We start from the raw sequence: 17,353 nt of genomic DNA on the forward strand, positions 1-17,353 counted from the left end.
TTTCGCGGTGGCTAATTCACGGTGGCTGGCCCTGTTGTTGTTGTTATTGTTTAGTCGTTTAGTCGTGTCCGACTCTTCGTGACCCCATGGACCAGAGCACGCTAGGCACTCCTGTCTTCCACTGCCTCCCGCAGTTTGGTCAAACTCATGTTGGTAGCTTCGAGAACACTGTCCAACCATCTCGCCCTCTGTCGTCCCCTTCTCCTTCTGCCCTCCATCTTTCCCAACATCAGGGTCTTTTCCAGGGAGTCTTCTCTTCTCATGAGGTGGCCAAAGTATTGGAGCCTCACCTTCAGGATCTGTCCTTTCAGTAAGCACTCAGGGCTGATTTCCTTCAGAATGGATAGGTTGGATCTTCTTGCAGTCCATGGGACTCTCAAGAGTCTCCTCCAACACCCTGTACACATGCCTTATATTCTGTCAGCCTTCCTGCCAACAGATTGTATTTACATTCCCAGCCTCCAAACAACTGAAAATTAGAAGCAAAACTATTGCAGGAAGTACGTAGCTTCCAGTCTCTCCCCCCCCCCCCCCCCTAAGCATAATCAGAGAGCGAAAAAAGCCTAAGATTGTCAGAAGTGTTTGCCAAGCTGATTTTTATTTATGTTATGCTACAGGACTTGGCACTGTAAACAACATGCCAGTGATACGCAGGAGAAAACAGCACAAATAGAAGATGTCTGCAAATTAAGGTCCATCTCAAAGACGGAGGTACCTCTGATTTTAAAGATGGAAATGTCTCCACATTCCCTGCGCTATGGAAAAAGCTATGGGAGTAAATTTATTGTATACCGTATTTTTCGCTCTATAAGATGCACCAGACCACAAGACGCACCTAGTTTTTGGAGGAGGAAAACAAGAAAAAAAAAATATTCTGAATCTCAGAAGCCAGAACAGCAAGAGGGATCGCTGCGCAATGAAAGCAGTGATCCCTCTTGCTGTTCTGGCTTCTGTGATAGCTGCACAGCCTGCATTCGCTCCATAAGATACACACACATTTCCCCTTACTTTTTAGGAGGGAAAAAGTGAGTCTTATAGAGCAAAAAATATGGTACTTAAAGGATAACTGTAAAACTTAAAAGACACTAGCAGGACTGATATAACTCCTACAATGCAGATAAGAAGTAAAAGGTTAAAATACGCGATTGGATTTGATAAGGGATACCGGCTGAAGGGAAGGAGGGAAGTTGCAAGCTCGGCAGAGCAAAAATGTTTATATGTTGATTAATGTATTGTATTGTAAGAATGATTGTGTAAAGAGAATAATAAAAATTTATTGGGGGGGAAAGGAAAAAGCTACCATCACCTAATTGGCTTGATCTCTACGCCTTGTCCTCTTGTCAATGCTCACAAAGGGCTCCTGTCTAACTTGCCATCAGAACAAAAATGGCCTCCAGAAAGCTTAGCACATTACCTGGCCCCAAAGATATATTATCAAAAAGCTTCACCCACACTCATCACTTCTGGTTTCCAGTTGCAGTTCAATTCCTAGCAGGGAATAGGGGAACTCAATGTCATTGGACTCCTACAAAGCCTGATTTGCAATACAAGGGCTGATGGGAATCAAGATTCCCCATCTTAGGTTGAGGCAGATGCACCTCCCCTCTCCAGAGGCAGGACCAAGTTTTCCCGCTTTGACTCCTGAATGGCAAGATTCAATCGATGGAGCTGCAGTAACTGAAGGGCACGAGTTGAAGTCAAGCAGCTCTTCACCTGATCTGTGGGCGACTACTACAAATCCCATACAAGCCGCCTTATGGTAGAAAAGTGGAATCATTAATAAACAGAAGTCCACCATAGCTGAACTTTTCCCCCTTTGGTGTGTCTTCTAAAGGCCCTGCCAAAAATATATAGCTGGGGCAAGAAAAGGTTTTAAATAACAGCCAGGACTGAAGCTGTAGGGCAGGGTTGGGGAGGTTCTGACCCTCCAGTTGTTGGGACTACAACTCCCATAATCCCTCATCATTCGCCATGCTAATTGGGGCTGAGGGAAGCTGGAGCCCAGCACCCTCTGGAGGGCCACTGGTTCCCCATGCCCAGTGTAGGGAGTCTCTAATCCCACCTGTTTGATTTATGTTTTTACACTGATTCTGTTTTTTCTCATCGCCGATGGAAGTTAAGATCTAGGACTGGGAGACACCATTACTGCTGGGAAGCCGCTAAGACCGTAAGCTCCTTGCCTGGGTGCAAATAAAGCGCTAGAACGTCACCTCCTTTCAGGATGGTGGAAGTTATTGTAGCTGAGATGGGGGAAGATTCGCCCTTAGAATTCAGCACTTCAACCTGACCCCTCTCCACACCCGGAAAAAGGGGAGGATCTTCTCCCCAGAGAACGAGGCCAGCTGGAAAGCGAAGATCAGGTCGTCCGAATCGACGTCGAAGAACTCCACACAACCCTCTTCGTAGCTGAGGGACACTCGGATCTTCCTGAGCTTGTTACGCCTCAGGATCAAGGGGGTTGGCTTTGGGGATGTGAAAGCCAGAATTTGGCACGGGGAGGTTAAGTCGTGGCTGTTGTGGAATGACTTCCCCACAGCCCAGAACCCCTCGTTGGGGCTTATGCGGACCTGCCCCTTCCTCCTCACGGACTCTCTCGCAACCCCCACGGCCCACCTCCCCAAATTTTCCTCCACCTCCACCTCCCACCAGTGCCAACCCGAAGCAAATCTCTCGCGGCCCAGCACGCTCATCATGATGTCGAATCTCTCGGGGTTGTCGGGCACGGATTGGTATCGACTCCCTCTTCTCACGCTCTTCAGGTCCTCGGAAAGGATGAGGAAGGGGTTTGCGGTGTCCGGATCCAGAGTGAAATTCACTGCAGAGGGGAAGGTAGATAGATAGAAAGAAGAGCAGGGTGTGGATAGATAGATGATAGATAGATAGAAAGAAGCAGGGTGTGGATAGATAAATTGATGATAAATGATAGATAGATAGATAGATAGATAGATGATAGATAGATAGATTGATAGATAGATAGATGATAGATAGATGATAGATAGATGATAGATAGATAGATAGATAGATAGATAGATAGATAGATAGACAGATAGATAGAAGCAGGGTGTGGATAGATAGATAGATAGATAGATAGATAGATAGATAAATAGATAGAGATAGATAGATAGATAGATAGATAGATAGATAGATAGATAGAGATAGATAGATAGATAGATGATAGATAGATAGATAGATAGATAGACAGATGACAGATAGAGATAGATAGATGATGATAGATAGATAGATAGATGATAGATAGATAGATAGATAGATAGATAGATAGATAGATGATAGATAGATAGATAGATGATAGATAGATAGATGATAGATAGATCGATAGATGATAGATAGATAGATAGATGATAGATAGATAGATAGATAGATAGATAGATAGATAGATAGATAGAAAGAAGAGCAAGGTGTATTAAATCCTTGGAAAGACTAGTCTCAGAGGCTAGAGCGGATCTGGGGAAACCTTTTTCAGCTTCTGAGGGCCACATTTCATCCTGGGCAACCTTCCAGAGGCCAGTGGTGGGTGGGGTCAAATGGGAAAGTGGGCAGGGTAGCAGATGCAACTCTGACCTCCACACTAGGTGACATTCCAGCCTTGCAAAAACCAAAGGCCTCCACACACACATCTTCATCTAGGCATGCAAGAGGCATTATGGCAGTTGACGGACACCTTCTAGCCAGGCAAACACACTCAGGGAAGGCCAGTGATAGGTGTTTGCCTAGGGAGAGTCTGGAGGGGGCCAGATAAGAGAGGCCTTGAGGTCTGCTTTGGTCCTCCCCACCCCCACTTCTCATAATGTCTCCTTTCTCCAGACCAGATTTTGGCAACCTGGTGCCCTCAGGAGATTTGTAGGACTTCCACCAGTCATTACAGTCATGCTGGCTGGGGCATCTGAAAGCTCTGGAGGATATCATTCTCCAACCTGATGCCTTCCATGTTTTGGACTACAACTCCCATCACGCCCTAGCATTGATGATGCTGGCTGGGGCTGATGGGAGTTGGAGTCTGACAGCGCCTGGAGGACCCCAGCCCTGACCTGACACAACTCAATTAAATACTTCAGTGTGGGGTTGCTGCTGAGCCTCCATCCCCCATCAAAAGTTTCCCACTTTTTTATTTTATTTTATTTTTAGTTCTATGCATATAGTTACCTTTGTACAAGTCTTGATTCAGAGACTCTGTTGTGCAGGGGAAAGAGAGGGGGAAAGAGAGACAAATTAAATCAGACACCATCATACATAGAGTGGTCTATCATTTAATGTTTCAAGAGGTCTTTCCCCCCTGTTTCTTAAATTACTATCCTTTGTTCATTCAGTCTTTATGGAGAATCTGTCATTGTTGCTAAATAGTTGCATTCCAGTGTTTTCTTTGCTGTACACCCAATTTTTCATTGGTTTTTTTATGATCATTTTTATGATAAAACAGTATGGACAGACAGAGCACTTTTGAGGCTTTGAAAGACTAGTGTGACTTTAATTAAAAGATTCCTGTTCTGCTTGTTTTATTGTTTCTTTGGGTGTTTTGTAGGATTAGTGGTTAAATGCCCCAGATTTTCTCTTCTCTGGGTCTTAAGACTTTTCCTTCTCTCTCCCTCTCACCCGTTCTCAATGAAATAGTGCTATTTCTCTATCAAAACAGAAACAGAAAAAATAGTGCATGGAATCTGGATCTCTAAAACAACTACTTGATGAGTAACAGAAGCCAGCTAATAAACAATTAATCTCTGATCTCCCAGCCACACTAATCAGTAGGCAACAAAAAAGCAGAACTTGCAAAGAGAAAACTTCTACCGTATTTTTTGCTCTATAAGACTTACTTTTTCCCTCCTAAAAAGTAAGAGGAAATGTGTTTGTGTCTTATGGAGCGAATGCAGGCTGCGCAGCTATCCCAGAAGCCAGAACAGCAAGAGGGATCGCTGCTTTCACTGTGCAGCGATCCCTCTTGCTGTTCTGGCTTCTGAGATTCAGAATATTTTTTTTCTTGTTTTCCTCCTCCAAAAACTAGGTGCGCCTTATGGTCTGGTGCGTCTTATAGAGCGACAAATACGGTAATTCATATTGCAAGGAACCTTTGTTGAACAGGAGTTATTTGTGTATAAGCTTTAGAGAACTGGTCATGAAGAACGAATTATAGTTTCACTTTTGGAAAAGGAGAACCACAGCCCACGTTCCAGTGTGGAAGCAACCTCTATCTCAAGCACCATCTCCCATCAAAATTTCCCTTCCCGTACATTCCCAGAAAACTACCTTTGTTTACTGCTTCCTCCAGAGATTCTGCCATGTGGAGAAAAGGATGACAAATTTACTCAGACCACCATATACTGTAGATAGCAATGTGTAAATTCATGCGAGAGAGAAAGAAAAAAAGAACTGAAAACTCACTTACACAAAATTAAGTAAAACGTTGAAGGAGTCCTGTGGCACCTTGCAGACCAACCCATTTATTTATTCTGGCCGAAGCTTTCACGGACTGAAGAACCACAAAATAAATATATCTTTTGATCTTTAAGTTGCCACAGGCTCTTTCTTGCCCCGCCAGGTGCCTTTCAAGAGAGCAATGGCATCAAGCTACATTTCTTCTCCTCAGAAACAGATATGGATGGTGGGAGACGAGATTCTTCCACCCTGATGCCCACAGATTATTTTGTGAGGAAAGCAACCAGCTTGCCTTTAATGCAAGCTCCTCAAAAGATCCACCAAAGTGGAATGGAACAGAAGGGGACAATATTTATTGGGACGCCAGTCCAGACGTCTGGAGGAACCACAGGAGGAGAACCACTTCCTTTTCATTGAAGGCCTCTCTTTTCTCACATCCAGCCCAGAGCTAGGAGCCTCTCAAAGGACTACACCCAGCCTCCTCCCCTCAGATCCTATGACTACCACCAATACCTTTATATTTCTCCATAGCTTCTTCCAGAGCGGAATTCGTCTGAGAGTAAATCCTGAACTTCTCTTCCAGTCCTGGAGAAAGGTCCACCAGCTGTCTCACTTGCCCTTTCTCATATCTGCAGGGGAAGCAGGCAAAACGGAGAAGTCTGCCATGGCCTCTGCCCAGGCAAACTCCTCTGAGGAGAGCTATCCTGAGGAGACGGATCCATTCCCTGGTTCGCCCCATATGGAGCTCCTCTGAAACCTAAGGAGACATCTTCTCCAACAGACACGTCCCACAAAATGGTTCACAGATTCCTGAGAGCCCCGTGGAGATATCTCTGTTGCTGGAAATCCCAGGGTGCAGAACCGAGTCAGGGAGCCCTTTTCAGGCAAAAGATTCCTGCATTGCAGGGGGTTGGACTAGATGACCCTCGGGGTCCCTTCCAACTCTACAATTCGATGATTCTATGACTCAAGGAGTGAGAAAGTGCCACTTACCTGCTCAAAACCTTTTTGATGTCCTGACAGCATGGGAAGAAGGGGAGAAAGAGTTCTGTTCAGCTGCAGAAACACAACACAGGCTGGATTGCTTCTTATTCTGCTGGGAATTAATGCCACTCCCCACGTTTGTGTCAACTTTATTTCCAATCTTATGATTCAAGAAGAGTTCCCCTTTCTGGTAAAGGGAGTTGGGAACGGTCTTTTTATCTTGGTTTGTAAAAAGCAGGAATTAATCCTCCCTGGGATTACTTGTCATGTGAACAGTCTTCTCTTGAGTATTATGCTTGGGCTGTGTGTGCTAATTCTGCCAGCTGGAAGCAGAAGTTGTTGCGTGCAGAGCACTGGGCGGCTGAGTGTTTGCGATATCATGAAGCGCCGTGCCCCAAATCTCCCCACTTTAGTTTTTTCCCCACCTTAAAAACATTTTTGAAAGTTCTCTATGATTGTTTAAAAGCAGAGTGCTCGAGAACTCCCAGAAGTGCAAGCTGGATTTCGAAGGGGCAGTGGAATCAGAGACCAAATTGCAAACATGCGCTGGATTAGGGAGAAAGCTAGAGAGTTCCAGAAAGACATCTACTTCCGCTTCATTGACTACGCAAAAGCCTTTGACTGTGTCGACCACAGCAAACTATGGCAAGTTCTTAAAGAAATGGGAGTGCCTGATCACCTCATCTGTCTCCTGAGAAATCTCTATGTGGGACAAGAAGCTACAGTTAGAACTGGATATGGAACAACTGATTGGCTCAAAATTGGGAAAGGAGTACGGCAAGGCTGTATATTGTCTCCCTGCTTATTTAACTTATATGCAGAATTCATCATGTGAAAGGCTGGGCCGGAATTAAGATTGCCGGAAGAAATAACAACAGCCTCAGATATGCCGATGACACAACATTGATGGCAGAAAGTGAGAAGGAATTAAAGAACCTCTTAATAAGGGTGAAAGAGGAGAGCACAAAATATGGTCTGAAGCTCAACATCAAAATAAATAAATTTTTTTTTATTAATTTATCAATTTATTAATATTATTAATATGAATTAGTTTATTAATAATAAAATTTATTATTATTATTATTAAAAAAAAACTAAGATCATGGCCCCTGGTCCCATCACCTCCTGGCAAATAGAAGGGGAAGAAATGGAGGCAGTGAGAGATTTTACTTTCTTGGGCTCCATGATCACTGCAGATGGCGACAGCAGTCACGAAATTAAAAGATGCCTGCTTCTTGGGAGAAAAGCAATGACAAACCTAGACAGCATCTTAAAAAGCAGAGACATCACCTTGCCAACAAAGGTCCGTATAGTTAAAGCTATGGTTTTCCCAGTAGTGATGTATGGAAGTGAAAGCTGGACCATAAATAAGGCTGATCGCCGAAGAATTGATGCTTTTGAATTAGGGTGCTGGAGGAGACTCTTGAGAGTCCCATGGATTGCAAGAAGATCAAACCTATCCATTCTGAAGGAAACCAGCCCTGAGTGCTCACTGGAAGGACAGATCCTGAAGCTGAGGCTCCAATACTTTGGCCACCTCATGAGAAGAGAAGACTCCCTGGAAAAGACCCTCATTCTGGGTGAAGAAGAACTTACATGGGATGGGGGTAGGCCAAGGTTTTGAAAATGGTATAGGTGCAATATATTCTGAACAAAAGGCCAAATGAATTGTAAATAATGTGGTCACGGAAGAATTCAAGATAGAAAAAGGGACACGACAGGGGTGCCCAATTTCCCCACTGCTTTTTATATCGGTCCTGGAGGTTCTGCTAAACATGATTAGAAAGGACCGGTTGGTTAAAGGTATACAGGTCGGAGCTAAACAGTACAAACTGAGAGCATTTGCAGATGACCTAGTATTGACGTTACAGGAGCCAGAATCTAGCACTAAAAGAGTTTTAGAATTAATTCAGGAATTTGGTCAGGTGGCAGGCTTTAAATTGAACAAGCTAAAAACTAAGGTTTTAGAGAAAAATTTAACACCGATTGAAAGAGAGAGGTTTCAGAATGAGACAGGATTGACTGTGGTAAAGAAAGTGAAATACCTGGGGATTAATATGACAGCCAAAAATGGGAACTTATTTAAAGATAATTATGAAAAATGCTGGACTGAAGTGAAAAAAGATTTAGAAATCTGGTCAAATTTGAAACTCTCACTGCTGGGCCGTATTGCTGTGATAAAGATGAATGTATTGCCTAGAATGTTGTTTTTGTTTCAGACACTACAAATTGTAGATAAGATGGATTGTTTCAAGAAGTGGCAGAGAGATATTTCTAGATTTGTCTGGCAGGGCAAGAAGCCCAGAATAAAATTTAAGATATTAACTGATGCCAAGGAAAGAGGTGGATTTGCCCTGCCGGACTTTAAACTTTACTATGAATCAGCAGCTTTTTGCTGGCTGAAAGAATGGCTACTTCTTGAAAACACAGACATTTTGGATTTAGAAGGTTGTAACAATGTATTTGGGTGGCATGCATACTTATGGTATGATAAGGTCAAAGCACACAAAGCATTTAAAAACCATATTGTTAGGAAAGCATTGTTTAATGTTTGGATAAGATATAAAGATTTATTGGAAAATAAAACCCCAAGGTGGCTGTCACCAATGGAAGCAAAAGCTCTGAAAAGGCTCAATATGGAGGCCAAATGGCCGACATATTGGGAAATTTTGGAACAAAAAGGAGATAAATTGAGATTGCAGAGTTTTGAAAAACTAAAAAATAAAGTGAGAGATTGGCTTCATTACTATCAGATAATGGAGGCATATAATTTGGATAAGAAAATAGGCTTCCAGGTGGAAAAGTCAAAATTAGAAACAGAATTGTTAGAACCCAAAACTAAAAACCTGTCAAGAATGTATAACTTGCTGTTGAAATGGAATACTCAGGATGAAACGGTGAAATCTGCTATGATTAAATGGGCACAAGATGTTGGACATAATATTATGTTTGCTGACTGGGAACAGTTATGGACCACAGGTATGAAGTTTACGCCATGTAATGCCTTAAGAGAGAATATTATGAAAATGATATACAGGTGGTACATGACCCCAGTCAATCTTGCAAAAATTTATCATTTGCCCGATAATAAATGTTGGAAATGTAAAGAAACTGAAGGTACATTCTTTCACCTTTGGTGGACGTACCCAAAGATCAAGGCTTTCTGGGAAATGATATATAATGAACTGAAAAAGGTATTTAAATATACCTTTCTGTAGAAACCAGAGGCCTTTCTTCTGGGCATTGTCGGCCAATTGGTGCCAAAGAAGGACAGAACCTTTTTTATGTATGCTACAACAGCAGCAAGAATACTCATCGCAAAGTATTGGAAGACACAAGATCTACCCACTTTGGAAGAATGGCAGATGAAGGTGATTGACTACATGGAATTGGCGGAAATGACTGGCAGAATCCGAGACCAGGGAGAAGAGTCGGTGAAAGAAGACTGGAAGAAATTTAAAGACTATTTACAGAAATATTGCAAAATTAAGGAATCTTAGAAGGATGTTGGATAGAAACTAAGAGGTTTTTAGCTGTAATGCTTTAAGAGATATGAAAAAAGGTTAACAATTGGGTAAAAGTTTAATGGTAAGGATTTGCTGAACTAACAAACTGAACTGGAATACAAAAAAGGGAGGTATGAGGAGGTCCAGGGAAATAAGTGTAGGGAAGATAGGTTTGGAAAATCAATGTCTTTTTAACTGTTTTATTTTGTATGTTTTCTTTTTATTCTTTTTTTTTTGTTATATTTTAAAAACGTTATTCTTCTTTTTTTGTACTCTGTATTTTTTTTTGTATTTCTTGAAACTTTAATAAATATCTTTAAAAAAAAAAAAAAAGACCCTCATTCTGGGAAAGATGGAGGGCACAAGGAGAAGGGGACGACAGAGGACGAGATGGTTGGACAGTGTTCTTGAAGCTACCAGCATGAGTTTGACCAAACTGCGGGAGGCAGTGGAAGACAGGAGTGCCTGGCGTGCTCTGGTCCAGGGGGTCACGAAGAGCCGGACACGACTAAACAACAATAAATGGTGCTATAAACGACCACTATGAAGGCACAATTTAACAGAAGAAAGGGGGGGAGAAAAATAATCAATCATATGTGGGTAACAGAAGTGAGTGTATGTGTCATTTGAAGAGCGAAAGGGGACATGATCTGGACTTATCCAATGGGGGCAAAAACGTTTCTATTGTGTACCTCTGGAGCCAAACTCAGCCTCACCTGTGGAAATTCATTTTCTGGCTGCTGGCAGTTCCTCTCCACTTCAGTGATCAGGTTACTGAGATGGGAAATCTCTTCTGTGAGTCTGGTGAGGTTTTCCTTCTGGATCACTTCCACCTCTTTCTTCAGGCCTTCGAGCTTGGCCAGCCTGAGGAGCTCCATTTCTTCCAGGAAGTTGTACATTCGCTCAAAGGCAGACACGACCCTCTGCTTCTCCAATTCTAATTCCGTCTGGTGGGGAGGGAAACACGGAAATTGTCAGCGATGGGCCGTAACCACGGAGGGCTGGTTCCTACATGCAGGTGTATAACTCCTGAAGAGAAGAAGGCGAGGAAAGCCCTGTTGGGTCAGCCAAGTGGTGCAGCTTCCTGTTTACCTCAGTGGCTACGGGAAGCCCACAAACAGGGCCTGGGGGCACCAACCCTCTCCCCGCCTGTGATTCCCAAGTGGTGTAGGAGAAACATCTCAAGGCCTTCCACATGTGCTTTGTCAGGAAGATTTTGAGCAGGGGTCAGCAACCTTTTTCAGCCGTGGGCTGGTCCACCGTCCCTCAGACCATGTGGTGGGCCGGACTATATTTTGGGGGGGGGGGGGAAAATGAACGAATTCCTATACCCCACAAATAACCCAGAGATGCATTTTAAATAAAAGGACACATTCTACTCATGTAAAATCACGCTGATTCTTGGACCGTCCGTGGGCCGTATTAAGAAGGCGATTGGGCTGCATCTGGCCCCCAGGCCTTAGGTTGCCTGCCCCTGATTTTGAGCATGTTGTGGCAGGATGGAATTCCAGACAAAGATGTGCTCTCCCAAGCCTACATCCCCGGCATGTTTGTACTCCTGTCTTAGTGATGTCTACGTTGACTTGGCCATGTCTACAGAATGGAAGGTCAGGATGTGCTCTATGGGGAACAGGCTTCTGGCACCAGGCCCATCGGCAGACCAACTCTGTGTTACAAAGATGCCTGCAAATGTGCCAATGGCTCGTAGTCAACACTTGACTCTTCAGCTAGATGCCAGCCTGGAAACACCGGGCTGAGATGTCTTTGGGGGGCATGAGGAGTCTTGTAGGCAACACCCAACCTCAAAGACTACAATCTGTCCTTGTCCTCCATATGGAGATTACACACACACACACACACACACACACACACACACTACATCTGCCATAATCCCTGACTCCTGGTCACGCAGACTGGGGCTGATGGGAGTTGTACTCCAAAACAACTGCTCTAGCTTGGGGAATGTTGTACCTTAAGAATAAGAACTTACCAGACATTCTTTGCTTCTCAGTTCTTCAGCTAGTTTCCGATCCGCAAGAATTTCTCTCTCTTTTTCCAAACACTTCAGCTCAGCCTTTTCCTCGAGAAGCAGAAAGAAAAGAAAAGAAAGAATGTTTATATGGAGAATTATTGATGCCACTGATTAATTTCCTTTGAAAGCCATGTTTGATATGACTGCAGGACTAGCGACCTGTCCTCCATATTTCGCCTTGGATAAATCAGGAAGCTCTTTTGAGACATGCACCTTTCACATCTTCTCTGCTCAAATGGGTATTTAAGAAGGTATTTTTGTCCGCATTTTATTTGCAAGTTGCATCTTTTGGGCCACGCTTAACTGGAGACCCAGGCACAATGTGCAGTTATGTATTTATTACAACAACTAGGGTAACGCTGAACCCTTTCTCATTTCAATGTTCACAAATGAGCATTAGAAATCACCCCAGAATTGGCCCTACTAAACATCTTCTAATACAATAGTGCCCATTTACACCACAAAGAACTCATAACCCACCTACTTTCAGCAGCCAGAAACACCATAACCAGACACTGGAGAGACCTGTCAGGAGTAAGCATGGACCAATGGTACCAAATAGTATGGGAAACAGCCTTACTAGAAAAATTAACCAATAAACTGAAACTGACACGGGGACAAACAGAAGAAGACGCCTTTACCCCGGTATGGCTCCCCTTTATCACATACACAGCCCAACAAGACAATGACAAAAATCCACCAACAGCCTACAAATCAATATGGGTAACCTGATCCAAAACACCCACCCACCCCACTCACACATGAAAACAAAATTCACCACAGCCAATCACAAACAAACAACCACACACTAGGCCAACCCCAACCTCTCTCACCACCAAAGGAACACAAGTGAATAGCAGAGAACCAGCACAAGCGACGCTGACATGAAACCCCATATATATTAAGTATAACAGAAACTTCACGACCCGACCCCACCTTTCCCCCCTCCCCCTCTTCTTCCTAATGTCTCAACAAATGAAACTGATCTGTAAAAAATGTTACTTAGAAAGAGAGAGAGAGAGAGAGATTGCACATACTTTTGTAAACCAAGAAAATCTTTAATAAAAATGCATTAAATCAACAACAACAACAAATGAGTAAATGAGAGAGGAGAAAATATGGGGGGAAATAAGTCAAAAAAAGAGGGGTGTTTCTTTTCAAGGATGGACACCTGAAGATTTCTCTCTTTTTTCTTTTGAAGAACTATACTCTATAAGAGAGCAGCTTCAACCAAAGTTTGTGAATGGAAGGAAAACAGCATGCGCTCTTAGATTATAACTGCAAACCAAGCCCAATGAAGCAATACAAATTCTTCCAGGAAAAAGGAGAATAAAGCTGTAGTCTTGTATTCATTTATCTGGGAGTGATCCCCATTGAAACCAGTGGGACTTACCTCTGAGTAGATCTGTGTAGGACTGTGCTGCAAACAGAAGTGTGGTGTACTGAATGTACGTTTCCGAGCACAATTCAAAGTGTTGGTGCTGACCTTTAAAGCCCTAAACGGCCTTGGCCCAGTATATCTGAAGGAGAGTCTCCACCCCCATCGTTCTGCCCGGACACTGAGGTCCAGCTCCAAGGCTCTTCTGGCGGTTCCCTCGCTGCGAGAAGCCAAGTTACAGGGAACCAGGCAGAGGGCCTTCTCGGTAGTGGCACCCACCCTGTGGAATGCCATCCCACCAGATGTCAAAGAGAAGAACAACTACCAGACTTTTAGAAGACATCTGAAGGCAGCCCTGTTTAGGGAAGCTTTTAATGTTTGATGCATTACTGTATTTTAATATTTTGTTGTAAGCCGCCCAGAGTGGCTGGGGAAGTCCACCCAGATGGGCGGAGTATAAATAATAATAAATTATTATTATTATTACTATTATTATTAAAAAGCTGATGATGAATATAGCAATGTTGACAAACGCCGTAAGAGCCCGCTGGAGCACAGCCATCGACAGCATACATGTCAAAGCACTGTGATACCTCTTTAAACAGGCATGGCTTCCCCCAGAGAACTCTGGGAGATGTAGTTTGTTAAGGGGTCTGTGAGTTGTCAAGAGACCCCCTATTCCCAGAATTACAATTCCCAGCACCCCCTATGAAGAGATACGGACTGCTAAACCACTCTGAACTCTGAACCACTGCAGTTTCTTCAACTTATTGGAGGAAAAATGGGGTGCCAAGGTGATAAAATAAATATAAACTCTGAGAGGGTTATGCTTAGCCTAGAGAAGAGCTGGTTACGAAGCAATAGGCGGCCTCCTTCTGATATCTGAAGCCCTGCCACATAGATGATGGAGCAAACTTGCTTCCTGTCCTGCCACAGCAGCCACCCTGACACCCTTCAGATCCCATCTCCCATCATCCCTGACTGGCTAGAACTGCTGGGAGATGTAGTCCCAAACCCCTGGCGTGCACCAGTTCAGGGAAAGCTGCTCCAGAGGACAGGAACTGCATGCCCACCTATCAGGGAAGTTGTAGGTGTGGATTTCCTGCAGCAGCAGCCGCGGGCTGGGATGGATGACCTCTGTGGTCCCCTACCACTTTACGATCCGGGTGGTTTCCCGCACAGATCCACCCCAAGAAAAACAAAGTCACTGCCCCATAATGCCCCACAGCAGGGATTTCTTACCTGCTGGGTCACCTCTTCTATGGGAATCACGCGGTGGTCCCGGTGCTCCTTGGACTTGTCGCACACCACGCAGATGGGGACCCGATCCTCCTTGCAGAAGAGCTTCAGGGGCTCCCGGTGCTTCTGGCACAAACCCCCCTCCTTGGCTTCTGCCCCGCTCCCTTCTTCCTCCAGCTTCCGGAGTATTTCTGTCATGCTGGCCAGCTGCCAGTTGGGCCGGGGGCTTTCTCGAGGGACGGCTTCCCTGCACTGGGGGCAAGAGACGCTTTTGCCCCCCTCCTCGCAGCACTGGGCCAGGCAGCCCTGGCAGAAATTGTGCCCGCAGTCGAGGATCACCGGGTCCTTGAAGAACTCCAGGCAGATGGAGCAGGTCGCTTCCAGGCACAGCGCCTGGATGGGACCCCCGGGGTGGCCCATGGCTGCCTCGCCCGGGAGCGGAAGAAGGACAGTTCTCGCTTCAGATCGCAAATGCAATGACTTTGCAGTCCGTTTCCCGGAATCTCCTCCGGGACTGGCTGAGCGAGGAGCGGCAATGGGCCGAGGGGTGTGCCTTAGCTTAGCCGGATGTTTTTGCTGCTGTCAGATGGGTGGCTTGGGCTAAGAGGGAGGGGTAGATCTTTTTCCTCCAGAAACAGCCATTATCTTTTCTCAGGTTCATTTAAACTAGGAGTGGCTCCCGGGAATATTTTCTGCTACCCACCAGATCCTAGCAATTTATTTATTTATTGGGGGTGGGGATGTACCTTATATCCCCTCCCCGCCCAGCTGATCTGCTGCGATCCCCAAGGAGCTGTGTGCACGTGTTTGTGTGTTCGTCTGTATATATGCGTACACGTGACAGCACCTGACGTAGGGCGCTCTTTGCTCAAGGTACAGGGATAGTTTGGGGCAATCAAAATGATAATGGAGCTGGGACAACTCCCCCTAGGAGGGAAGTGACAACATCTGGGCATTTTTAGGTTGGAAAGAAAGGCGGGATCGATGGGGAAATGAAAGGTGTGTGCAAAATCAGGCGTGTTGAACACGCTGCAAGCCGCCTTGAGGTCTTCGGATGAAGGGCGATACACAAATTTAATAAATGGAAACAATAATACTGGAACTCATGGGGATCAAATGAAGCAGAACATTAGAGGATTAAAGGTAAAGGGACCACTGACCATTAGGTCCAATTGTGGCCTACCCTGGGGTTGCGGCGCTCTTCTTGCTTTATTGGCCGAGGGAGCCGGCGTACAGCTTCAGGGTCATGTGGCCAGCATGACTAAGCTGCTTCTGGCAAACCAGAGCAGCGTATGGAAACACCGTTTACCTTCCCGCCGGAGCGGTTCCTAGTTATCTACTTGCACTTTGAGGTGCTTTCGAACTGCTAGGTTGGCAGGAGCAGGGACCGAGCAACGGAAGCTCACCCCGTCGCAGGGATTCGAACCGCTGACCTTCTGATCGGCAAGTCCTAGGCTCTGTGGTTTAACTCACAGGGCCAGGTCAGGCAAAAGAGTATTTCCTCATACAGCACAACTAAACTATGAGCATCCACTACCAGAAGATGTAGCACAGGTAACAACCAATTACTGAATGATGCACATGGCGCCAAACCTGGAAGCAGCCCCAAAGTGTCATAAAGATGCCACAGAAAGGGGCAGAATGGGCTTAGGTGTATCCCTGCCAAGAAAACTCCAGGACAAAGACAACAGGCATATAAAAAATTATTATTAAGAATATATAAGCATATGTGGCGCGGGGGTGCAAACATCCGCAGGTGCCCTCAAAGTTGTTGGAAAAAAAGGTCACCCGGCGGAAAAAGAATGGGAACCATTTATATTATACAGTGGTACCTTGGGTTACATAGGCTTCAGGTTACAGTCTCTGCTAACCCAGAAATACCACCTCGAGTTAAGAACTTTGCTTCAGGATGAGAACACAAATCGTGTGGCGGCCGCAGGAGGCCCCATTAGCTAAAGTGGTGTTTCAGGTTAAGAACGGACCTCTGGAACGAATTAAGTACTTAACCCGAGGTACCACTGTACTTGCAGAAACAAAGAAAGTCGATAGACTTGATGGCAGGATTTAAATAAACATTCACATTATTTGTATTAGAAAATGTGTAGAAGATAGAGAAATATTACAGTGTATTTACTTTTACTTTTATGTTTTTAGGTTTGATGTTATGTTATTAATAACTTTTTCTGTTAGGAGGTAGCAAAGTGGGTGAAAGGAGAAACAAACCAGAAGCGGAAGTTGGGGGAAGCCCTGGAGGGGAGGGGGGAAGGAATACATAGTAAATGTTAAGAATTTGAGATGTATGTAATGAATGAAAAAGAAAAATGAATAAATTTTTTATTAAAAAAAAGGAAAGGTTGCCCAGAGTTGTTGACCTTTTTTGGGGGGGGGGGATTGCTGGCAGCTTGCAATCGCACACCTCACAGAAGTCAACAAACATTTGCCTGATCACCGCCAGCAGCCACAAATCGCCCGCCCAATTGCCGCAACAACAGCCCTTGGCGCATACACCAATCACCCGCCCAATCACCGCTGTGTATCTCCTACTCACGGCTGCCAACAATCGGCATAGCTGTCAACTTTTCCATTTTCTTGTGAGAAATCCTATTTGGAATAAGGGAATTTCCCTTTAAAAATGGGAAACGTTGACAGCTATGACAATCGCCCCCCCCCATGCACTACCCGTCTAAGACGACCCCAAATTTTAAACAATATTTCTTAATAAAAAATCCTACGTCTTATACACGGAAAAATATAGTACTTCTTCGTACTGTGCATGGTTAAAGTACGGCATTCCCCAGTGTTGGTCACTAACTTGGATGGCTTAAAAAG

General features: G+C 44.6%; 1 protein-coding gene and 1 long non-coding RNA gene across 4 annotated transcripts in view; both read right to left on the reverse strand.

Annotated features, from left to right (window-relative positions):
* LOC308470213 overlaps positions 1–17,353 on the reverse strand; it is a 143,058-nt gene that overhangs the window by 95,247 nt on the left and 30,458 nt on the right. The window lies entirely within an intron of this gene.
* Positions 580–15,205, reverse strand: LOC308469777 (zinc finger protein RFP-like). 3 transcript variants are annotated; one of them, XM_080992711.1, is made up of 8 exons: positions 14,528–15,205; positions 11,866–11,949; positions 10,592–10,822; positions 6,379–6,401; positions 5,899–6,014; positions 5,257–5,283; positions 4,162–4,188; positions 580–2,815 (listed from the first exon to the last, which is right to left on the reverse strand). In XM_080992711.1, the coding sequence occupies exons 1-8, from the start codon at positions 14,942–14,944 to the stop codon at positions 2,271–2,273; spliced, it is 1,470 nt and encodes a 489-aa protein (XP_080848837.1). In that variant the 5' UTR covers positions 14,945–15,205; the 3' UTR covers positions 580–2,270. The 3 variants fall into 3 exon arrangements, with proteins under 3 accessions (XP_080848837.1, XP_080848836.1, XP_080848838.1); XM_080992710.1 differs by having other exon boundaries at positions 11,866–11,955; positions 14,528–15,202; XM_080992712.1 differs by lacking the exon at positions 5,257–5,283 and having other exon boundaries at positions 11,866–11,955; positions 14,528–15,203.

This window comes from Podarcis pityusensis (genome assembly GCF_964106645.2).
Source record: "Podarcis pityusensis genome assembly, chromosome: 2".
In the NCBI taxonomy this organism is placed as follows: Eukaryota; Metazoa; Chordata; class Lepidosauria; order Squamata; family Lacertidae; genus Podarcis; species Podarcis pityusensis.